The 25,745-nt window shown below is 42.0% G+C and overlaps 1 protein-coding gene across 3 annotated transcripts in view; it reads left to right on the forward strand.

The window, feature by feature from the left end:
* CDH18 (cadherin 18) overlaps positions 1-25,745 on the forward strand; it is a 293,809-nt gene that overhangs the window by 240,825 nt on the left and 27,239 nt on the right. For all 3 annotated transcript variants that reach the window (XM_077933349.1, XM_077933351.1, XM_077933350.1), the window contains 2 exons: positions 1,620-1,873; positions 20,145-20,281. In XM_077933349.1, coding sequence (XP_077789475.1) covers positions 1,620-1,873; positions 20,145-20,281 — 391 coding nt within the window. The remainder of the gene's footprint in view (positions 1-1,619; positions 1,874-20,144; positions 20,282-25,745) is intronic.

Raw genomic sequence — 25,745 nt, forward strand, 5'->3', positions numbered from 1 at the left:
AGTACGGGTCCATCTGCCCTATGCTTGGTTTTTGGACCAGGACTTCCACGGGGTCCCCTCTAACAGGGTACCCTGAATACACAACTGATACAATACTGGGTGATATACCACTTCATCTCATGATAGAAGACTAGGATTCCACCCAGTGCCTTAAACATTTGTGACATTTTGCTATGGAAAAGGCAAAACATTTGTTTATAGGTAAATTCCTTCCTGGCTTCAAATATGGCAACCATTAGCAACCATTGCAAGGTCAGGAGGTACAAAAAAACCTTTGGTTAAACCAATAAGACCTAGCTAAAGGGAAAACGACACTAAGCAGAACCTGAAAATGAATATAGATTTTAGAAGCATGGTAAGAATTGGCCTGAAATGGAAACAGAATGATAAAAAGAAGTGGGTAGGAAGGTTTTGCTCTTCAGCCAACCGCACTGTGGAAGCCACACGCAGCCAGCCTTTTAAGCCTCACTGCCAGGCTGGGCAGGGCAACAGCCAATGCCTGGGCAGCCAGCGAAGCACCACCCTCCAAGCGGGACCTCTGGTTGGCCTATTCACATTTTCCCTCTTTGGCGGGAAGACTGCACCTCAGTACCACTGGCCAAGGGGAATTCCTCAGCAGCAACCAGCAGGCAAGCATGCTCGAGATGTCAGGAATGAAGGTGGAGCACAAGGGTTCTGCACCTGTTCCACCCCGTAGATGCAGAAAGAGGCCACTCCTTTGCTACAAAGGTATCTTTCTGAACTTTGCCCGTGCAGAATCCTGTAGGAACTGGATCCTAACACCCCTTACCAGTTTTTGCTTCATAGGAGGATGCTGAGCCAACCTACTCCCATCTGAGTTTTTATGGGTACGATGATAATCGAGGACCATAGGATTAAGTGTAAGGTTTGCAAGCTTCACAGACCAGTCTTTCAGAAGGACTGTGCACTGTCAATTAGGCAAGTTTCCTTTCATGTTACATAAGCCTCTTGGTGCCTTGGGGATCAGGCAGGATATAAATCTAACACACTAGGTAATACGTAATGATTAGTGGTATTCCAACCACATTGTCATGATTGTTGTACAGAATCATTGTAATTGGGCCACCCAGCATCCTTACAGGCCTAAGCATCCATTAATTACATCTGCCCAATCTAATTTCAGATATATTCTGCATTAGTCCAATAGATATTGCTGTCAAACTGTTTCACTTTAAGAGTTTGTGCCTTGCCACTGTAGCAAGGGGTGCCAATTCAAATAAAATATGGGGGGCAGTGCACGTGTCTTTTTCACGAGTCAGGTGCAGGTGATTATCTCATTGCAAACTCAAGAGTGTTCATTTATTTCCAGGAGTCAGATGCCATTATGCACTTAGTACATAGTTTCATGCTACAGGAAGTGGAGGGGTTAAACTCAGCATTACCAAAGCCTGCCACTATAATACAGTACAAAGGTGCTACAGCTAAAGTGCAGTAAAGGATGCTGTGATCAAGTCTGTTCAAACTATATTACACAAGCAATTCTGAGGCTGGAAAACCCCTCTCTGATGGTGGAAATAAGGCAGCGAAATAATGCGTTTTGTGAAATAACTCAAACCCAAACTCACAGTGGTAATGTGAAATTTCTTTTCTTCCCACAGCCACTGAACTATGAAAAAAAGAAATCCTATACTCTTAATATAGAAGGAGCAAATACCCACCTCGATTTCCGCTTCTCACACTTAGGACCTTTTAAAGATGTAACTATGTTGAAGATCATTGTTGGGGACGTGGATGAGCCTCCATTGTTCACTTTGCCTTCCTATGTCATGGATGTTTACGAAAACGCCGAAATTGGGACTGCGGTGGGCACAGTTACAGCGCAAGACCCAGACAGCGCAAACAATGTAGTAAGGTATGCTAGTATATTCATAGATCTTCAGTTAAATACAAATAGTATGGGGTGGAGGTGGGGAAACCGTGAGGTGGAAAATTTGTAGTCTTCATAAAGCTGTACTATGGAAAACTTCCTCGATCCCTTATTAAAAATGAGAAGTGTTGGAGCTTACACATTTTTATTATTGAAGCATGGTAGGTCAAATGTAATCACAATTTCTTCAAGAAAGTAAAGTTGGGTAAAAAATAAATGTCCCACATATACGCTAACAATAGAAAGGGTTACTGAAACTCAGAGACTTGTTGCGACTTACCTGCTTAATATTAGTGACCAGCGGGAGCTGGAACAAAATTTAGGGCATCAGCCTGCCAGACATGCTCTTCTGTATTCCAACTCACCCACCCAACCACCCACGGTTTTCTGTTTTCATTTTCTAGCGAAATCTCAACAGGATCGCTCTTCATTGGGCTACTTTTGGGGAGAGGACTATTGATTGGTTGATGGTACTTTGGAAAACCTTGGCATTGCCCCAAAGATGCTTTTACTTATCTGTTGTTTCTCAGTGCCTCTGGCAGGCTACAATCCTACTGACTCTCGCCACCAGAGTTTGCTTGGGAGTCATACAACTTTGTTAGCAGGGGTGCCAACTTGAATGAAATATTGGAGGGCCCAGGTAAGGCCTGCCCCGTATAACCGATCACAAAATGTGGCACATGAATGTCAAGGCCCATTAACTTTGGGAGGGCTGGCCCCTTCTCAAATATTTTATTGGAGGAGGCCGAAGGGACCTCAGCCCCCTAGGAGTTGGCTCCTATGTTTGGTATCAAAACTACTAATCAAGTTGAGAAAGGAATAATAGTTTACTGGTAGAGCACATGCTGAATCTTTAGTATCTTACATTGAAAGGATCTCAGGAGGAATTGGGATGACACCTGCTTGGGACCTTTCTAGACTACTCATAGAGTAAAGGTAAAAGTTAAAGGACCCCTGGATGGTTAAGTCCAGGCAAAGGTGGCCATGGGGTGCGACACTCATCTCATTTTTCAGGCCGAGGGAGCTGGTGTTTGTCCACAGACAGCTTTCCGAGTCATGTGGCCAGCATGACCAAACTGCTGCTGGTGCAATGGAACACTGTGATGGATGCCAGAGCACACAGAAATGCCATTTACCTTCCCACCGCAGCAGTACCTATTTATCTACTTGCACTGTACTTGGCTAGGTGGATCAACATTTTGATTCTATAAGGCAGCTTCATCTCTTCATATAGTCTCCTACAAAGGAAGAACTAGGCATATTTGTCCATTCCATATGGCATATATTCCTGGGCTCAAACCAAATGCATCATTTTGCTTACTGTTAAATAATGCATCACTTTATACTTATTTTTAAACAGTAATAGATGGTGTATTGAGTAGTGTGGTGACACAGAATTTGTAAAGTTGTTCACTTATAAGTATCAGGCAAAACATTTTATGATGGGTTTATTGGCATTAGGAGCATACAAAGAAAGCTCTCGAGAAGCCAAATGCCTGCCATTATGATGAATGGAGAGAGGTCATATATATTGTAAGATTCCCCCATGTGTAGAAAGATGTTCAAAGCACTGGCACATTGTGTTTAATGTGCCCAATGCCAGAGATAGATATGAGGGATTTCCTTCACTGTAATGGAGTCTTAGCTGTAATTTTTACTTTTCTCCCATGTGAGTTAATGGCACTGTTTACTGATATGGAGGAGACAGAACATAAACTTGCGAATCCAGAGGCATTAGTGATGTGGAAGTTAAAACTATTCCTTGTCTCTGGTGACCCAAGTGTCCTGCAGAAGAGCAGCTTCCGCCTCCCCACAAAATCCACACTTTCCCCCACCATCAGTCCCTTTTTCAATGGGAGAGCATGTGCTTAATGGTTAAAAAAGGTAGGTTGATTGTGTGCAACAGCTTGGACTTTTGTAAACAATCAGACAAACATGCAATATTCAAAGATTCATTCTGCACAACTTATAATAACAGAGTTTAATACAAGGCATTAGCTTGAAGCCCCAAACCATGAAATCATGCCAGTGTTGCGGGGATGTTATGATGGAGTTGCATAATGATGCAAATGTTTTAAGATTAGGGTTTTAAGTCTCCAAATCTGAATCAACTTTCTTTCCCTAAAATGAAAATTGCATTGCTTCTTCCGGCTTAGGTGAAAGATTAAACCTAGCATTATGTCTTTAGTGTGCTAATAGGTTTGCTTGCTTGTTCTGGATCCTACGGGAAGTGGGAGGGATTTTTCTTTTAAAAAATTAAAGATTGTGTAGCTGTCTCTAAACAATTGAATGTTGAGGGTAAACAAATGCTCTAAATAAGCGAATTCGGAGGTAAACAAACCAAGCTAAGATTACTGTAAACCCTTTTAGCAAAAGGTATGCAAATCTGTAATGGATATATGCTGCAGTCACCTAATCCTTTTATTATGAAAAGGTTGGAAATTATTTTCTGGTTTTCTTTAACAGTGTGGGAAAGTATTGTTAGATACGTTTCTAACTTTTAATGGTGTTTGTGTGTATAGATGATAGATAGATAGATAGATGATAGATAGATAGATAGATAGATAGATAGATAGATAGATGATAGATAGATAGATATTAATTAAAACATATCTTCTATATATGGTTTTATCAACATAGCTGAAGGATTAGCATGAAATTTTACAGGATCCCATTTTTAAGATTCTAAGACACATTTTCACGCACTGAAAGTCAGAAATATTTGCTGTCTAACAGTACCCCACTTTTATCTATTGTCAAGTTACAACATAGCCAATAGTTCCTGTCATTCTCTTATTACACTTGGAATGTGTAAAACCCTCCCAAGAAGTATGGCTAGTATTATTGACATTGATGTTGCCAGAATTCATTATTATTTGGTCTGGAACACAAATCTCCAGCTCTTAAAGCTTGGCTGCATTCTGAATCAGCTCCTGAGAGGTGTGTTCTGGTTTTGAATGTTAGCTGAGCTTCTGGGCATGCACAGGTCATCAAGGAACCAAAGAATCCACGATTTTCAAGGGCACCTGAGTGTTCAGTGGGTTTGACTGGATACTATGGGAGCTACATGTCCAGCAGTTCCTTGCATCTAGGATTTTTTTCATGAGCTTGTTCCTTGCTGCAAGCCAGGATGGGACATGAGTTTGGGAGGCTGGAACAATCCACCTGTGCCCATGGAGCCAATCTGCCATCCCTGCAAGTATGTTTGCACTGCTCCAATTTTGCGCATTGCAGGAGGAGGAGAAAACCAAGCAATTTTTACCTGGGGCAAGTGAGATTGCTCATATTAGATTAGCTTACCTTTGATTTTACCTGTGGGGGTTTAATCTGTCACTAGTAACTGAAACACTTTTAGATATTTTAAAATAAGATGTTCTGCATGAGAAGAAACATCCAAATTTGCATCAAATGTCATTTTCAGATTATTTTCAGTGACAACATTAAGGATGCAAAGAACAATTTTACTGGCGTTTTTGGAAGTCTTTTTGCCTTTCTTTGGAATTGTAATATGTTTGCTTCAGAAAACACCACCAAATTTCCATAACATTTTTCCGTAGGGAAATTGTTCATAGTAGCTAATTGCAACATAGTATTGACATAGTATCAACATAGTATTGACATAGTATCAACATAGTATTGACAGCAGGTGGCGCTGTGGGTAAAACCTCAGTGCCTAGGGCTTGCCGATCGCATGGTCAGTGGTTCGAATCCCTGCGGTGGGGTGAGCTCCCGTCTTTCAGTCCCAGCTCCTGCCCACCTAGTAGTTCGAAAGCACGCTTAAGTGCAAGTAGATAAATAGGTACCGCTTTATAGCGGGAAGGTAAACGGCGTTTCCGTGTGCTGCGCTGGTGCTGCCTCGCCAGAGCAGCTTCGTCACGCTGGCCACGTGACCTGGAAGTGTCTCCGGACAGCGCTGGCCCCTGGCCTCTTAAGTGAGATGGGCGCACAACCCTAGAGTCGGACACGACTGGCCCGTACGGGCAGGGGTACCTTTACCTTTACCTTTACCTATTGACAAACTAACATTTTTACCCCCAGTTATTATAGCCATTTTTTGTATCGTGTGCTGGGTTCTGCTTTTGAGTAAACTACTTGATTCTGGAGTTTATCTGCCTGCCTTACAAGGAAACTGGATCTCTTAACTTTCCTAATATATACAAAAATTTAATTCTGATTTTTGTTAGTAATTATATGCTATGATTTCCCCCCAAAGAAGACACACACACTCACACACACAACCCGTTGTATCCAATGTGAGCCATGCTCAGGGTACACCTATTCAAATTAGTGAAAGAGACTAACTTAGGTCAATTAATTTCACTGTATCTTTTCTGAGTAAAATTTTGTTGGATACAACCCAGAGTTCATTGACCAATCGCTTGTGAGGAAAATGAAGGGCTCCTTAATGAATAAATGGAAATTGTGACCTCAATTTTGTAAAGTTTACAGAGTTAGGTGCCCTTGGACTGCTGGACTTTTCACTTTGATATAGACAAAGAGATGATAAATTAAAATGCAATTAACTTATCTGAAGGTATGCTAGCTATTCCACTCTAATTGTCTTTCGTTCAGCTTTCCTCTCCTTTCTTTTTCCTCCTTTTATACTTGCTTTCTTGGATTTCAGTATTATAATTCATCAAATTTTAGTTATGAGTTCAACAGAGCATACAATGTCAGCTTCCATGTCATTAGATACGCTAGTGCTTGTTAAGATAAAGGGGATTTTAAAAAGAGTTATTTTTAAAATCTACCACTAGTGCTAGGAAATTTTCTTTAGTTTCTCATTCTGCATGCTGGTTTTATTATACTGGCTGCTTTTCACCTGACAAAATTCATGTATGAGTACATCAGCATGCTTTCCAGCTCTTTCTTCTGACTCTGTTGGTTTGCACTTAGTAATTTTTTTGAAATATTTTTTCCTCTATGGTAAAACTTTGGCAGTTCTTGGCCAGAGTCTTTTCACAGTCATGTATAGTTTAAGCACAAAGCCCCAAGTTCTTACATTTATATATTAGAAGGGATACTATGTTGTAGCACTTGTCTCTGTTTATCTTGTTGTGGAACTATTTCCATATGTATTTTTAGCCATGCAAGGAGCCATCAAAAATGTCCTCTGTGTTGAAAATATGAGGTTCAACTCATATTATGGACTGTCAAGGTTATCTGGGAAAGAACTTTGGCCTTTAGAGAGTTGAGCCAGTGATGAGAGTGGAGTTGGAGTGCTTTGGACTAGACAGAACATTGTTCAGGCTTCCTACCAACCTTGGTGGCCTCCAGATATTTTGGATGTTGGGTGTTATGGTTCAAAATATCTGGAGGGTATTTGGTTGTGGGAGGCTGATTTAAAGCACTGTTATATTGGGAGAGGGCATAGCACATGATATGCAATCTTAAAGTTCTAGTTGCAATCTCTGACACCTCCACTTACAAGGATCTTGCACAGCAAAGGTGGGAAGAAGACTTTGGATAGCTAGGACTTGAAACGCTGTTGTCACTTATAAGTAGACTCCACTGAGCTAGGTGGACTGAGAGTCAAACAGTGGGAGGCTACTTTGTATGTTCAAGGCTGAAAGTTTATGAAAAAGATGACTCTGGTGCCTCATTTGATATGTTTTATCCATCCTAATGGCTCTCATTAGCTATGAGATGCAAATTCCATGAGCTCTGTGTCATATCAGTATCAAGCTGTGCTCTGTATCTGATTACAGTGCTGGCTGCAAGCCACTTGGCTTCTGACGAGAGAGCTATTGAAGGATGACACTAATCCAACAAACAATTAATGAACATTTCTCGTAATCCACTTTGTGTGCCCTCGTTGTTTTATTAGGACATTTCTGAAGCAGATACTCATGAGAGTTCAGCAATACATTTTGTATCCTTAATTTTATTGCCCCATGGAATGCTGTGTTTGATTGTTTCCCTTTGGACTGGGTTTGGAATGGGTTTACCTTGGAATGGGTTTACGTGGGGCTACCTTTGAAGGTGACCCGGAAACTGCAATTAATCCAGAATGCAGCAGCTAGACTGGTGACTGGGAGTGGCCGCCGGGACCACATAACACCAGTCCTGAGATATCTGCATTGGCTCCCGGTACATTTCCGAGCACAGTTCAAAGTGTTGGTGCTGACCTTTAAAGCCCTAAACGGCCTCTGTCCTGTATACCTGAAGGAGCGTTTTCACCCCCATCGTTCAGCCCAGACACTGAGATCCAGCGCCGAGGGCCTTCTGGAGCTTCCTTCATTGCGAGAAGTGAGGTTACAGGGAACCAGACAGAGTGCCTTCTTGGTAGTGGCGCCCTCCCTGTGGAACACCCTCCCATCAGATGTCAAGGAAATAAGCAGCTATCCTATTTTTAAAAGACATCTGAAGGCAGCCCTGTTTAGGGAAGTTTTCAATGTTTAATACTGTATTGTTTGTAACACTCAATTGGGAGCCGCCCAGATGGCTGGGGAAACTCAGCCAGATGGGCGGGGTAATAATAATAATAATAATAATAATAATAATAATAATAATAATAATAATTTATTGTTGCTGTTGTTGTTGTTGTTGTTGTTGTTGTTGTTGTTGTTGTTGTTGTTAAGACAGTGCTGTAACAATCCTCAGGGTCAATTGCTCATTTTTAAGGCTACACCTTAAAAAGCATAGAAATTAGAAATAACAGAATTGTAGAGTTGGAAGGGACCAGGGGGGTCACCGAGTCCAATTCCCTGCAATGCATGAATCCTTTGCCCATTGTGGGGCTTGAACCCGCAACCCTGAGATTAAGATTCTCATGATCTTCATACAGTGGTGCCCCGCAAGACGAATGCCTCGCAAGACGGAAAACCCGCTAGACGAAAGGGTTTTCCGTCTTTGAGTTGCTTCGCAAGACGATTTTCCCTATGGGCTTGCTTCGCAAGACGAAAACGTCTTGCAAGTCTTGCGATTTTTTTTCACTCCCCCCCCCTTTTTGTAAGCCGCTAAGCCTCTAATAGCCTTTTAGCAGCTAAGCCGCTAAGCCTTTAATAGCCGCTAAGCCGCTAATAGCGCTAATCCGCTAATCCGCTAATAGGGTTGCTTCGCAAGACGAAAAAAACGCTAGATGAAAAGAATCGCGGAACGGATTCTTTTCGTCTTGCGAGGCACCACTGTACCTTCAAAAGTCCAAAGCCCAATCCTGTAGTGATGTCTAGCCACTGGAACCGCCTTCTTCAACCAGGTGCCTTCCATATGCTTTGGACTATGGCCTTTGTAATCCCTGACCCTTGACCATTATGGCTGGAGTTGTTGAGAGTTGTCTGAAACATTTGGAGAGCACCAGGTTTGAAAAGCTTGCACTATAACATTAAACATGTATCATGTTCCCTCTCTTTGATTGTGTTCTGGTTTGATAGAATAGTTCAGATTTGCGGTGAAGTGTGCCGATCCTCCGACCAATAAATGCTGCTGATACATGTTGGTCTTGATGTTACTGAAACATTATTTTACCTTCCCCTCCTTGAAATTCTTACAGATGATTTATCTCTCCCAATTTGCTACAGGTGACATCTAGTGGCATCTCTGTATATTGTGTGGTTTTGCTTGAGCTGAATCTTAATTTTGAGGAAATTTACTTGCCTGGAAAGGAATTATGATATGTTACAAATTGACGTTTGTGTTCTATGCTGTAAATCACCCTGTGGTCTTTTGACAAAGTGTGGCATATAAGTTTTCTAAATAAATAAGTACATAGTAGGATGACCAGGCATAACATGATTTTCCTTTGAATTGGAAGAAGCTTTGTGAAAATCTGGATATTCACATGGAAGATTTTTCATCTTCTTCAAGTTAATTTAAAATGTTTCATGCGCAAACAGGAATTGACACCTATTAAATTTGGAGGAAAGCCATATGAGTTGTTTAGGATACAATATTTAACATGGATTGTGACCTCAGTTCAAAGAAAAGTAGTTGTACTTATGCTTCATTAAAATTGATGGGATTTCAGTCTGACCAACTTTCTCTGGTTTGAGGTCATCCAGTCTTTATACCAGAGCAATTCACTGAACTCTTGAGGATAAACTCACTGAATAAACATCTTTGAAACTATCTAATTTTCAATTGTTCAGCCATCTTGAATAGATGTATTATGAATTAGTACCAATTTGCCTTTTGAATTTTCAATATACCACTTATCACCAGTGTTTACTCTCTCTTTTCTTTTTGTGTTGGGTTAATGGTGAAGAGAGGGGGTTAGGATTTCACAGGCTATCACAACTGGCCACAAGGGTTCTTCAGCCATGAGAAGGTTGGAAGCCATTCCTTTACCCCATAGATGGAAGTGCTTCTGTTGGATGTTAAATATACATCGACAGCAAAACACTCTCACAGACAAACCATTACCTTGAGCAACTATTTAAAGGGAATGTTCCCTCTCGTCATAATGTTGCCTTCACTTGCTATATCTGGAACAGGAAGTCTTCAGAGGGGCTTTGATCTGGTTTTACGTCAGACTTTAAAGGCCACTTGGTATAGTCAGAATAACAATTACTAGAAGTAAATGCAAACCAATGGATCATTTGCCACCCCCACCCCTGCAAGAGTTTAATATATTCATATGAAATTCCCTTTGTTGTTTAGATCAGGAAATATTTGAACAAAATTTCAGCTGTTTTTCACAAGTTCTTAACAGAGAGGGCCAGCCCCACTATCAGACATACTACAGCCTCAGTCAGACAGCTGGTTGTTGATGTAATAAAAGGACAGATTATTTTTAGTTATTTAATATATTTTTATTTATTTCTTTATCCTCAGAGAGAGGTAGCTTTGAAATTTTCAGCCTTAGGCACAATGCGCCTTGGCTGGGGGGGGGGGGTGCTATGGGAAATTGCTGTTCTGCCTCGGGGTCCAGCAATGCTAACAGCCAGGATTTCAACAAGTCAGCAACACAAATATATTTTGAATGCTCTTCGAGCGCAGAAAATTTGGGAGTTACACCTTCACATGACTGTAAAAGGTACAACACATATATGATATAAATTGAATAAATAAATAAATACATCGAATATCTTCACTTGGTGCTACAACATTTTCTAGAAGATATTCTATATTGGGGGGGGGTATTGAGAAAGCATACCTTGTAATGGGAGATGACTGGAAATTAAACTTGAGTATTTTGTATCCAATGGCATTGATCCTCTCCATTGTAATGCTGTTCATTAACCATTGCTGTGACTGATGAGTGATAGAGAGCTTCGAGTGATCTTGGCATTTTGCAGACTGCATTAGGAATTATACTACATGGTTTGCTTAGCAGCTAAATGCTAGTAAACAGAGAGAAGATTTCAACAAGCTTCACTCTTCTGTTCCTTTTCCTTTTCCCTTTTTAATGCACCTGCTTTATTTCCAGGCAATGTGGAGTGCATGTCCCAGATTAAAGCAACCTTGCACAATTTTTAAAAAGTGTTTTCTGTGCACTTTGAAGTGTTCATTTTATGAGGAGTTAGTGGAGCATGGCACAGAGCCTTATTGCTGCCTCTGGCTTTCCACTTTGTCTAATTGTTGTGCAGTATTACATAGTATGAAGTGATATATTGCGGTACTTGAGATACTTGCTCCTGCAGGCACTGTAGAAAAGCCCATTTTCCACCCACCTTTGTTTTAGCAGGTAGCACTGATGGACTTTAACACTTAGTTCACCAAGGTTTGCTTGTAACCAGTGTGGTGTAACACATTGGTGTAACACATTGTGTGGTGTAACACATTGGTGTAACACATTGTGTGGTGTAACACATTTTAACCAGTGTGGTGTAGTGGTTAAGAGCGGTGGACTTGTAATCTGGTGAACCTGGTTTGATTCCCTGCTCCTCCATGTGCAGCTGCTAGGTGACCTTGGGCTTGTCACACTTCTCTGAAGTCTCTCAGCCTCACTCACCTGACAGAGTGTTTGTTATGAGGGAGGAAGGGAAAAGGAGATTGTTTGCCACTTTGAGACTCCTAAGGGTAGTGATAAAGCGGGATATCAAATCCAAACTCCTTCTTCCTCCCTTCCTTCTTCTTCTATCTCACCATGGTCAATTAATATATTGTGTGCTTCCTCCAATTTGCTATATTGCACCCCACTTTTCTTAAAGCCATGCCCATAAACATAACCTGTTGTGGAGCTATGGATGCAAGAACATAAGAATAGCCTGTTGGATCAGGCCATATATCTAGTCTAGTATCCTGTTCTCACAGTGGCCAACCAGATGCCTGAGGGAAACCAGGAAGCAGAATATGAGCACAAAAGCACTCACCCCTCCTGTGGTTTCCAGCAATTGGTAGTGGGAAGCGTTGCTGACTCCAACTGTGGAGGCCTAGCATGGCTACATCATGGCTATTAGCCATTGAAATAGCCCTCTCCTCCATGAATTTAGCTAATCCTCATTCAAAGCCATCCAAGTTGGTGACCATCACTGTCTCCTGAGGGAATGAGTCCCATAGTTTGACTATGCACTGCATGAAGAAGTACTGTCCTAAATCTTCCAACATTCAGTCTTATTGGACAGATGAAGGGACAGTATTATACCATTAGAAGTATGCTTGATTCTTAACTGCTGGGGTTATCAAGCACAGGGACGAGGTTTAGATCCCAACCCATTAGGTTCTCTAAGTTTATCCCTCTTCTTCTGGTGCTGGACAGCTACTCTTACAGATAGGGATCTAGGTCCCACAGAATGGGTGAGAGTGCCTAGTTTGCCTCTGTATCCAGGGCACACAAAGATGGGCTACATCTCAGTGGTATTCTTTTAGGATACAAACACTTTCCTGCCTATCACATGGTTGCTTTGCTTGTTGTTGTTGTTTAGTCATTTAATCATGTCCGACTCTTCATGACCCCATGGACCAGAGCACTCCAGGCACTTCTGTCTTCCATTGCCTCCCGCAGTTTGGTCAAACTCATGCTGGTAGCTTCGAGAACACTATCCAACCATCTCGTCCTCTGTCATCCCCTTCTCCTTGTGCCCTCCAGGGAGTCTTCTCTTCTCATGTGGTGGCCAAAGTATTGGAGCCTCAGCTTCATGATCTGTCCTTCCAGTAGCACTCAGGGCTGATTTTCTTAAGAATGGATAGGTTTGATCTTCTTGCAGTCCATGGGACTCCAGCACCATAATTCAAAAGCATCAATTCTTCAGCGATCAGCCTACTTTATGATCCAGCTCTCACTTCCAAACATCACTACTGGGATGACCATAGCTTTTACTATACGGACCATTGTTGGCAAGGTGATGTCTCTACTTTTTAAGATGCTGTCTAGGTTTGCCATCGCCTTTCTCCCAAGGAGCAGGCGTCTTTTAATTTTGTGGCTGCTGTCACCATCTGCAGTGATCATGGAGCCCAAGAAAGTAAAATCTCTCACTGCCTCCATTTCTTCCCCTTCTATTTGCCAGGAGGTGATGGGCCCAGTGGCCATGATCTTCGTTTTTTTTGCTAGTTCATACTAAATTTCACATAAACAGCCGACATGGCCAGTCACCACAGAAAGTTTGACCATAAGTGGCTGGAAAATTGTAGAAAGAGAAAGGCAGAGGGAAATTCTTGTAAATTCAAGGAGTGGAACTAAGTGTTGCTGATTTCTGCTTACCAGATGGAATGATCTCCCCTCTCCTATCCCCATGTGCGTTTCTGGGGGTTCTCCTGACCTTCTAGAGCTGGTGTAGGGAGGTGAGATGGTTAGCCCCGGTTGTGTTAGCAGGAGTCATTGCTCTGGCTTCCACTAGTGCAAGAGTTTAGTTGAATCTGCCCCATAGCTCACCCATGCATATACGACATTTCAGTTCTCTGCACCAGTCTTCCCCAACCTGGTGCCCTCCAGATGTTTGGGACTACAACTCCCATCAGATCTAGCCAGCGTGGGTCAGATGGGTTAGTTGGGTCAGATGGGAATTTTAGTTCAAAGCATCTGAAAGGCACTAGGCTAGGGAAAGCTGCTATATGTGATAACTTGTTGTTGAATGTGTGACCTGACTTCATTGTAAAGTGTTGCTCCTGGGTTGGTTTGAAGACTTATAACACTACATGATAACTTCTTCACAAAGTGTTATTGCAGTCATTATACTGTTACCATGAGAACCAGCCTTTATACTGTTACATTTATTTGCATTTTTTAACCTTGTACAGGAAGCAATGAGCTAAAAAAAAAAACATTTTTCAATCAACCAAATCAAAATAAACTAAATTTGTTGAGAATAAATGATGCTTAAATCCAGTCAAATTCAGAAAAGAAGGCTGTTGTAGTGTGTGTGTGTTTTTTCCAGCTCTAGTTGTCTTCTCTGACTTCATCTGTAGAAGGGTAGTTTGCCAGCCCCTGTTCTGCCTTGAGGATACCCTCTGTTCAGCTCACATTGCAGTCTTTCTTTTTCATAGTCTCTGTAAAGATACAATTTCATTGTGGCATGGAACATTACTGGCTCGCCTGCAGAGTGTGAGGCTGAGTTTATGTCCAGTTTGCAGCATTCCATAGCTTTTTAGGAGATACTTGGGCTTTCCAATTCATCTTTGGGATACCAGGCTACACTGAGAAGAATGTGGATGCTGCTATGTTATTGAACCTTCTAAATGACTTTCAAGAATATAGACTGTGTCTATCTGTTAAGAAAGTCTGCCAAGCAAGCTGTGAGTATTTGGATATTCCAATGTATTCAAGTTACTTGAACACCGAGGCATGTTCATGGAAGAAAACACCTATAGCATTGAAAGCATTTTGTTTTTTAAGCATTGGTTTTAAAGAAATTGATCGGAGGATAACATTGCCTCTGTTGCCAGTTCTTTTTATTTTCATTGTTTAAATGTTAATAGTATTCATATATTGTCTTAACTTGGAGGTTGATGAATTCCTTCTAGTAAAGCAGTCCTCCCTTGCTGCTGTCCAGATGTTTTGAACCACAACTCCCATCAACCCCAGCATGGCTGTTCTGGGTTGGGCTGATGGGAGTTGTAGTCTAAAACTTATGGAATGTGTCAGTTGGGGAAGGCTGCAGTAAAGTCATTAATTGAGGGCTTTTATTATTGTAGAGTTAGGGCTGAGCAGTGGAGTGGCCAAATTTTCTGCCAATGCTGAACTTTTTCAGAGTCATTGAAATAAAAAGAGACTGTGAAAAACTCCAAAAGGACCTTTTCAAACTGATCGAATAGGTGGAAGAATAGCAAACGCAATTCAGTCTAAGCCAATGTAAAGTGATGCATGTAAGGAGGGAAATCTGAATTTCACATACATGCCATGGGGTCTGAACAGGCAGTGACTGACCAGGAATGAGACCTTGGGGTCATAACAGATAGCTCAGTGAAGATGTTGATCCAGTGTACAGCAGCTGTGAAAAAGGCAAATTCCATGCTGTGGAATTATTCAGGAAGGAACTGAAAATAAAACAGCAGCTTGTATGACGACAGCTGTGCAGATGCTTTTAGCCAAGAGATGGAAGGATAACAAAATCCCTAACAGAGAAGAGTGGCTGCTCAAATTGATGGATTATGCCAAATTGGCAAAAATGACTGGAAGGATCAGAAACCAGGAAGATTAAAAAAAAAAAAAACTTTAATAAGAAATGCAGAAAATTTATAATTTACCTTGGAGAACACTATAAACAATTAAAAACATTAGCAGGACTGTAATAATATGGAAACAATGGAGTATTTTTAAAAAAAAAAATATCAAGGACAATATAAGATGCAGTGGAAAGAGATTAACAATGGAAGCCATGGAGGGGTGGAGGGAAGTTCAAGGATACGAGTAATCCTATATTTTTGTGGTGCTGATTTATGTCTGAATGTAAACACTAAATGTAAAATCAAATTAAAAAATTATTTAAAAAAAGAAAGATAATAAAACAGCCAATACTCTACTGCCTATACACAAATCTATGGTACAACCATATTTGGAATACTGTGCGCCGTTCTGATCACACCATCTCAAAAATGAGATTATAGGGTTGAAGAAGGTTCAGAAAAGGGCAACCAGAATGACCAAGGCTTGTACTTGAAGAAAAGTACAAGCATTTGAGACTTTTGTAGTTGAGAGAAAAGGTGAGTCAGAGGTGACATGATAGAAGTTTATAAGACCATGCCTGGCATGGAGAAAGTAGAGACAAGTTTTTTCTCTCCTTCTCTCATTCCATTTGAACTTACAGTATTTTTCCGTGTATAAGACTAGGTTTTTTCCTCTTTAAAATAATGTCCACAATTCGGGGGTGTCTTATACACGGAGGCCATCTCTCTCCATTTTCTTAAATCTGAGTCCCCAAAATAGGGGGCAACTTATACATGGGGGCGTCTTATAGACAGAAACATACAGTATGTACATTTGATGAAGCTGGACGTTGGAAGGTTCAGGATAGATGAAAGACAGTACCTTTTCTGCAAAGCACATAGTTAAACTATAAAACTTGCTTCCACGGGAGGCAGTGATGGCCACCAACGTGGATGATTTTAAAAGAGGATTAGACAAATTCATGGAAGATATGTCGATCAACAGCTACTAGCTACACGGCCATGCTGCACCTCCACTGTTAAAGACAGTATACTTTTGAATACCAGTTGCTGACAATCACAGGTGGGCAGAATGCCCATAGGTATCTGATTGGCCACTGTGAGAACAGGATGCTGGACTAGATATGGGCCTTTGGCTCAATCCAGAAAGCTCCTCTTAAGCTCTTATGCTATTGTAGTCCCTATCCACTATCCCCTGCATGACTGTTCAGAAATAATTGAGGATTGTAGAAAATAGTTCCAACAAAAGACAATGCACACATGGAACTCTGTGGGTATCAGTGAAGCCACACTTCTGGAAAATAAACGCCTCCCTTAATTTTCAATCAAGATTCATAAGCTGGTCCGCAGGCCGTCAGAAGGCTGTAATTGCTTCAATTGTTAACGGTGACCTTCAGCGAAGTAGACTTGGAAAGACGTTGCTTGTCAGTCTCTCTTTATCTGCTTCCTCATTGTGTTTGTTTCTTCTCTCAACTTCAAGGCCTTCACTTTCAGTGGAAGGGAGAATGGCAGCAGCAGAGGAGAGTTAAAGGGAGAGCTGTTTTCTGTTTTGAGACTGTTGTGATGCTCCCTTGATTGGCCATCCCTGATTCTGTTGTTACTTTTCTGGAAATGCAACTCATTTCTGCTTTCATGATTTATGAGAAAAGTACATCCTGTATTATATACAGTGGTACCTCAGGTTAAGAACTTAATTCGTTCTGGAGGTCCGTTCTTAACCTGAAACTGTTCTTAACCTGAGGTACCACTTTAGCTAATGGGGCCTCCCGCTGCCGCCATGCCTCTGTCGTGCGATTTCTGTTCTCATCCTGAAGCAAAGTTCTTAACCCGAGGTACTATTTCTGGGTTAGCAGGGTCTAACCCAGAAATAGCTGAAGCGTCTGTAACCGAGTCCAGGGCGACTGGTCATTAGGCAGCTTCTCTTTTATAAGAAAAGCATACCAGTTTCCCTTGTACAGCAACAAGAGGGAAAAGGCAGTCCTGTAGTTTCATAACTACTTTATTTACTGCATAAAATAACAACAACGAAAGACTGCATGTCTGAGCAGTCAAGCTCTGGGTTTTGCCACACAACCCTGCTTTATCCCGAGAGCGGAAGGACGTAGCTAAAGGTCCACCCAGTCAGACTGAGCTGGCACTGTGAACTGGCACTGACTTCCTTTCCCATGCTCCAGCAGAACATCACATGATGTTTTCGACTCAGCAACATCTTGCAGCTGGCAGCTTGTGGGAGCTAAAATCCTAACAGGCACCACTGTATAACATGGGAGCCATTGTGGAAAGTGGGAACCAATAATCTGCAACACCATAGGCACTGGGTTGCCCCCAAGTTTGAAGGAGCCCAGCATCCACATGTAAAATCGAATGCATCTCCTGATGCTACACAGGCTGGTGAAGCCTTCTGCTAGGCCGTGCTGGTCCCCGCAGCATCAGGAGACACAGTGGGGACTGGTGCATGTGGCACAAGGTTGCACCAACCTGCACAGCATCTCCTGACTCTGCCACAGCCATGGGAAGGCCCAATGGGGCCAACTGCAAGCCACAGAAAAAATTGTTTTTGGGGGGATTTGCCCCTCCCCCCCACCAAGATGGCACCCCTGAGCTTGTAGCCAATCTAGTGTTAGCTAACCATTCAGTCAGCACAAGGATTTGCATTTCCTATCCCATCAGTGGATTCAAGGCGATTTTCAGAGACCACAGAACTAAAGACAAATGTTTGACCTATGAAACCTGATAATGCAGTAAAGACACACACGAATATCGCCACATTCCCATCACATATGAAGGAAGGTGTCTCTAAGGCCAGCAAAGTGAGGAAACAGCCCTATTAATTTTGGAAAGCCGTGGCAGTGTTTAATGCCACTTCAGGAAAACCTCAGGAATAGCCTTCTGAATCCTAGCTGGGTGCTGCTTTCAATGGAGCTTTGGACCAAATTTGATCCCACTTCTGCTCATTGATTTGCAATCTCAGGTCCTCCTCACAAATCTGCCATAAGTCACACGACTCCCATAGGCCCACTAATTAATTGCTTATAGATGAGTGAGGCTGCAGCTTTGAGTTCTGCCTTGGGATGAACACAATATCACATTTTTGTGGATAATTTACAACTTTTGGTTCTAGATTCTCTGTTTAATGGTCTGCTATGATGTCCTGTTGCTGTTTTGCCTTGGTTTCCTCTTTAAAAAGTTAACAGCTTTAAAATGAAGTTCTTTGTCTGCCCTTCTGGCAATCTAGCCTTTCTATCTTATTTTACTTTGCCTTGAAATCTTCCAGCGTCTGTCCTTCTGCCCACATGGGTAACCTTTGGGGTTGCATTTGATTCTCCATTCTCTTCTGAACTTCTTTTTTTATGGCTACAGCAAAGTCTTGTGTATTTCAGCTTTTAAGCATCTCCAAAATCTGTCATTTTTTATTCTGCTATGAAGACTTTATTTAATGCTGTGTTCATTTCTCACCTTGATGACCGCAGCTTCCAGTTTTTCATGTTTGTCCGCTTATATCTATTCTACATGTTGCTTCTTCTATTTGTTATTGTTTTCCTCTCTCTGACCGTGTGCCACCTTTGTTAGTCATCATCAATTTATTTATAAACCACATTTTCCACATGTACATCTGTGCTCAAAGCAGTCCACATAAAAACTCTAAATTCTCTAGTACAAACATGATTACGTAATAAAAAGTATATCACTACAATGTCACAGACACACATATAAGCATAAAAATTAAAGAAACTATAAACTTCACAAATGTGCCAAGTAAAACATAAAGTGACTTTGCATCCAAAAGTAGCTCCAAGACTGATAGCATTAGGACATAGAAACACCCTCCATTTTTATGCCTCAACTTAAAGTCTCCTCAGAGTTCTTCTGTGAAAGATCTCAGGGCTGGAAGGTGAGGCAAAATCAACAGAAACAGTCAGTCCCAGATGACAAAAACAAAATTATATCTCCCCCCCCCCCATCCTCCCTTCCCTCTTTCTTTGACTTAGAGGCAACAATCCAATATGCTTATTTGCACCTCCCTCTTAACCACAGAGCATAGGACTTGCCGATCAAGAAGGTCGGCGGTTCGAATCCCTGCGACGGGGTGAGCTCCCATTGCTCAGTCCCTGCTCCTGCCAACCTAGCAGTTCAAAAGCACGTCAAAGTGCAAGTAGATAAATAGGTACTGCTTCAGCGGGAAGGTAAATGGTATTTCCATGTGCTGCTCTGGTTCATCAGAAGCGGCTTAGTTGTGCTGGCCACATGACCCGGAAGCTGTATGCCAGCTCCCTCGGCCAATAAAGCGAGATGAGCGCCGCAACTCCAGAATCGGTCACAACTGGACCTAATGGTCAGGGGTCCCTTTACCTTTACAATAATAATAATAATAATAATAATAATAATAATAATAATAATAATAATAATGTGGGAATGCAAACATTGGTTTCCTTGGGCAGGTTCTTGATTTCAGAAGTGATGTGTTTAAATCTGCCTTATACTAAATTAAGCCATTGAGAAAGCAAACTGGGAGCTGTCTATTTGCAGCAGCTTATCATCAAAAGTGGCAGACAACCTTTCCCAACCTCATCCATTAGATTGGAGATCTCTTAACAAACAAAGGTGTCAAGGATGGGTGGAAGTTCTGCATGCCAAGCATGTGCTCTGAAACTGAGCCATGGCGCCTTACAGAGTGCAGATGTCAATGGATAAGAAATTAGCTCACTGCTAAATGTTCTAACATTTATATTTTTTTAAGGGTAATTTTGATTTTTGTTTTATTTGTCCTTCCTAGATATTTCATTGACCACAACGCAGAAGAAGATAGGTATTTCACCATTGATGCAAACACTGGGACCATTAAAACAGCTAAGGTCTTCGACAGAGAAGAAACCCCTTGGTACAACATAACAGTCACGGCTTCTGAAATTGGTAGGTAACAATTTTGTGTGTGTGTGTGTGTGTCCCCCACCTCTCTTCTCCTCCAACCTCATACTGTCTATAACATTAGTGTCTCACATCAAATGTAACTCATCTGTAGAAAGGACTCTGCGAACTGAAATGTGTGTATGTGTTTTTGTTACCCAAGAAAACCTTCATAAAAACAATTTAAAAATAAAACCCCCATATAGTGCTCCTAAGGGACGTGGCTGGCGCTGTGGCTTAAACCACAGAGCCTAGGACTTGCTGATCAGAAGGTTGGCGGTTCGAATCCCCGCGACGGGGTGAGCTCCCATTGCTCGGTCCCTGCTCCTGCCATCCTAGCAGTTCGAAAACATGTCAAAGTGCAAGTAGATAAATAGGTACCGCTCCGGCGGGAAGGTAAACAGTGTTTCCGTGCGCTGCTCTGGTTTTGCCAGAAGCGGCTTAATCATGCTGGCCGCATGACCTGGAAGCTGTCTGCGGACAAACACCGGCTCCTTCGGCCTATAGAGTGAGATGAGCGCGCAACCCCAGAGTCGGTCATGACTGGACCTAATGGTCGGGGTCCCTTTACCTTTACCTTTATAGTACTCCTATGCAACAAGGAAGGATTGCTTAGTGATGGTGGTGATGGTGTGGAAATGGGTGTGATTCAAACAACCCTTAGCGTTCTATCAACATTACGCTTACCATGTTTCTAGCCTCCATTACTGCTACCATGGAATTTGAGGCAGCATATATTGTAGTCTCCCATCACTGAACAGACCCAGATCTGCTTAGCTTCAGCAATATAGCTGTATCATATGCCCTCAGACCATGCTTCGGGGCATCCCCCCCCCGGCCCATTCCCCCCCCCCCCATGGACAGTTTGGAGCACCTGTAGTCTGTTGCTGTCAACTTATGACTATGGTTAGAACCATTTTTTTTTCTGGTCAACAAGTAATTGCAAACAGAAGCAGCAACCCCACATCTCTTTCTCACACTAAGCAGAGCAGAATCGATCACACCTTAGGAGTTTCCCTACCTCCATAAGCATCAGGCAATGAAGTAGAGTGGGTATAGCAACATACTTAAGGTGCTGATAGCACATGTGGCTGGATTATGTTTGTTTGTTTGTTTTACTACATGTTATAAGGGAAAGACGTGGACTTCCTACATTCAGAAGTCACCCTGGAGCAAACAGCCATAGCTACTATATGTTATTTTCTCACAAAAACAAGTTGTGGAAGAGAATAGCTAGACTGAGGTAGACATGGCTCCCCGAATACAACTTAGAAATTGGATCTGGGCAGATGCATGATCAGCAAGCTGCTTAGACTTTATCAATCAGGAAGTTAGCACCTCAACATCAACTGCTTCCATATTTCCATATCAATTTGTATTTTTAAAACAAAGTACTCATGAAAATGTAATTTATTGTGTGTTATATTAATGAATATATGCTTTTATTTGGCCACTTTGCCTTAACATAAGCATTTTGGCACACATTCATTGGCTGGAGAACTGCATGTTGAAATTTAGAGAAATTTGAATTTCAAAGAAAGGCTGTGTTTCAGTCCACATATTGGTTTTAAAACTGCAACTCAGGTAGAATGTCCTTTAGATGTGAATTCAATTGAATTTCTGGCCCTATCCCTGGTCCAACTTCATTATCTCCAAAATGTTGTTGGACTTCAATTCCCATGAGCCCCAGCCAGCATGACCAATCATCAGGTATCCCAAAACCTATGGAGGGCACCCAGTTGGAAAAGTGGAGCCAGTGTGGTGTAGTGGTTAAGAGCGGTAGTCTCGTAATCTGGGGAACCGGGTTCGCGTCTCTGCTCCTCCACATGAAGCTGCTGGGTGACCTTGGGCCAGTCACACTTCTCTGAAGTCTCTCAGCCCCACTCACCTCACAGAGTGTTTGTTGTGGGGGAGGAAGGGAAAGGAGAATGTTAGCCGCTTTGAGACTCCTTAAAGGGAGTGAAAGGCGGGATATCAAATCCAAACTCTTCTTCTTCTTCTTCTTCTAACCACTTCACATTTCAATAACAGTTTTGAAGCTTTCAGCACACTTCATGACCATTGTTGATCAGGATGAGTAAACAAATCAATATCTAAATGGTGTTCTTCCCTCCTGAGTTTATGAAGTCTGAGACAGAGACTTAAACTTTTAGCTCTCACATAGCTCTGTATTGGAACTGCCATTACGATGAAGTATATGACATTTGAAAGTATCCTCACTGAACTAAAGATTAAGCCCCGTGTACTATTTTTGGAGGCCTTTACTAATAACCTATGAAATTAAATGTCAAAAAGCTCCTTAAAATTTTTATAAGGCCACTTAGTAATCAGAGTATGTAATATACGGATGTAGAAAATAAATGGCTTGAGATCGGCTTTGTTCCCAGACAGTAACTGAGAGTGAAATCCTATACCCATTAATGTTTAAGTCTCATTGGCCTCAATCGGACTTTCTTCTGAGTAGATGCTCTACATTTCGCTGCTCAATATTTTCTACATAAACTCTCTGTTTCTTTCACTTTTCTATGAAAAGGACTTAGGTGGTTACCAGATTTTTTTCAAGGAATCCAGGGACACTTATTTTTTTACCCTTGGGCTGGAAATACTAGGAAACAATGTAGGATCCAGATCAGGATAGCAGACTCAGTGGAATGCTGGACTCAGATGTGTGAAAACCAGCGGGGAGACCAATGTGACCCCCGCAGAGGGGGAAAGGGAGCACATTCAAAAACCAAAAACAGAAAAACAGCAAAATGATGCTAAAAAATATCTTTATCAAATAACCCACCTTGACAGAAGAACTTTAGTCTTGCGCCTCTGAGGAAAGCTATCATCAGCCAAAATTTGTTGGGCATGATGTTGTTTTATTAAGACTGTTAATCTCTGATTAACATATTTTCTCAGGACCATTTGGAGACATTTCTTGTTCTTTTGCTTACTTTGGAAAAATCCTCACCAGTTTTAAAATACACACACAGGGGAAGAGTAATAAATAAAGAGAACTGAGCATTTCTGCATCTACTAGTATGATAGCTGGAGGAGAGAACCATTTTCAGATGTGCTTCTCCTCTTTATTCTTTTATATCCCATACTCCCCACGCCTATGAATGTTTACTTAGTAGTTTAGTCCCATTGTTTTCATTAGGGTTTACTCCTGGGTATGTGACTCCGGTAGCCCTTAATCACCAGGTAAGTTTTTTTTTTTTTGGGAGGGGGGAATTGTTAAAAAAATGGTGGGCCTTCTCTATTCAACCCACAGACCCTCCAACATTTCTCCAATGAAAGTAGAGTCATCCTATTTAATAATAATACTATTATATATACCCCGCCCATCTGACTGGGTGACCCCAGCCATTCTGGGCAGCTTCCAACATATATTAAAACACAACTAAACTTTAAAAAGCCCATATACAGGGCTGCCTTCTGATGTCTTCTAAAGTCTGTATCACCTTGGCTTGGGGGGTCACTTAACTCCATACCCTCCAACATTTCTCCAATGAAAATAGTGACGTCCTAAGGAAAAGCGGGATATTCTGGGATCAAATCAGAAATAATAATAATAATAAATAATTAATTTTATTTATATCCCGCCCTCCCCAGCCGAAGCTGGGCTCAGGGCGGCTAACAACAATCAAAATAATCCGACATTCTAAAACATTCATTATAAAATTAATTAAATCAAATTAAAATCAAATTAATGGCAACCATCAAGCCAAATTCTGTGCAGATTACCGATTGCCAGAGGGGGGGTGTCAGGCTGCGCCCTGACCAAAGGCCTGGTGGAACAGCTCTGTCTTGCAGGTCCTGTGGAAGGATGTCAGGTCCTGCAGGGCCTTAGTCTCTTGTGACAGAGTGTTCCACCAGATTGGAGCCGCGACCGAGAAGGCCCTGGCTCTAGTTGAGGCCAGCCTAACCTCTTTGTGGCCTGGGATCTTTAGGATGTTTTTATTTGCAGACCGTAGATTTCTCTGTGGGACATACCAGGAGAGGCGGTCCCGTAGGTACGAGGGTCCTAGGCCTTATAGGGCTTTAAAGGTTAAAACCAGCACCTTAAACCTGATCCTGTACTCCACCGGGAGCCAGTGCAGCTGGTATAATACCGGATGGATATGATCTCGCAGCGAAGACCCCATAATGAGTCTCGCCGCGGCATTCTGCACCTGCTGGAGTTTCTGGGTCAGTCTCAAGGGCAGCCCCACGTAGAGCGAGTTACAATAATCCAGTCTGGAGGTGACCGTCGCGTGGATCACAGTGGCTAGGTCAGGGCGAGAGAGATAAGGAGCCAACTGCTTAGCTTGGCGGAGATGAAAAAATGCCGCCTTTGTTATAGCTGTAATCTGCGCCTCCATAGAGAGGGAGGTATCAAAGATTACACCCAAACTCTTAACGGATGATGTTGGCACTAATTGCACCCCCACAAGAGATGGGAGTTGCCCCCTCAATCCCATATCGCTCCGTCCCAGCCAAAGGACCTCTGTCTTCGAAGGATTTAACTTCAACCGGCTCCCACGTAACCATCCAGCCACAGCTTCCAGACATCTGGTCAGTGTATCTGGGGCCAAGTCAGGGTGGCCGTCCATCAACAGATAGAGCTGGGTGTCATCGGCATACTGATGGCAGCCCAGCCCAAAACTCCGGACAAGCTGGGCGAGGGGGCACATACAGATGTTAAAAAGCATCGGGGAGAGAATCGCACCCTGAGGCACTCCACACTGGGATGGCTTCTGTAAATCTAGGACTGTCCCCGGAAAATAGGGACACTTGGAGGGTCTTAACCCATCATTTCCTCTTCTTTAGTTCACTACTACCAAACGATGGAGTTTTCTTTTCACTTTCATTCGTAGGGGGTGCTCCTGGAAAGTACTGCATTAATGCTGTGCATAGGTATTTTATGAAGGCAGCAAATTGATTTTTATAGTTATTTCTGCTCTTGGGATTGAGTTAATACTTTGGACTAAGTAAATTCCTACAGTAAACTACAGTTTTATAGTTAACCATTAAGAGTTCAACCTCTGAGACCTGATATGGGCCGCATAGTCTCTTCACGCGGTGTTTTTATTTCCAGTGCAGCATGCTTTCAGCTATAATTTAGCCCTAATCATAAACAGGTGTACAGCAAGACCAAGCTTTAATTAAGATTTAAAAGCCTCATTGGAGCTTATTCGTAAAGCTACATGCATACCGCTAGCTAGCTACTGCGGGCAGGGAAAACAGAAGAGTTACCTGATATAGCTGTTTAGGAGAAATCAATCTCAATACCACCAGACTTTCTCAATACCATCAGACTTCAATGTTGCCTTCTTATACATTATTTATTTGGCATAGGTGCATAAATGCTATATTACAAAAGGGCAGCAAGAATAGTGATGTTTTCCATTAAAATGGGATGGCTTGAAGCAATGATGTAATGCTGTACAAAATGGCATTTTGTCTACAATTCTGCCTACCGGAATATATATGCATAATTGCA

This window comes from Podarcis muralis, chromosome 8 (genome assembly GCF_964188315.1).
Source record: "Podarcis muralis chromosome 8, rPodMur119.hap1.1, whole genome shotgun sequence".
NCBI lineage: Eukaryota > Metazoa > Chordata > Lepidosauria > Squamata > Lacertidae > Podarcis > Podarcis muralis.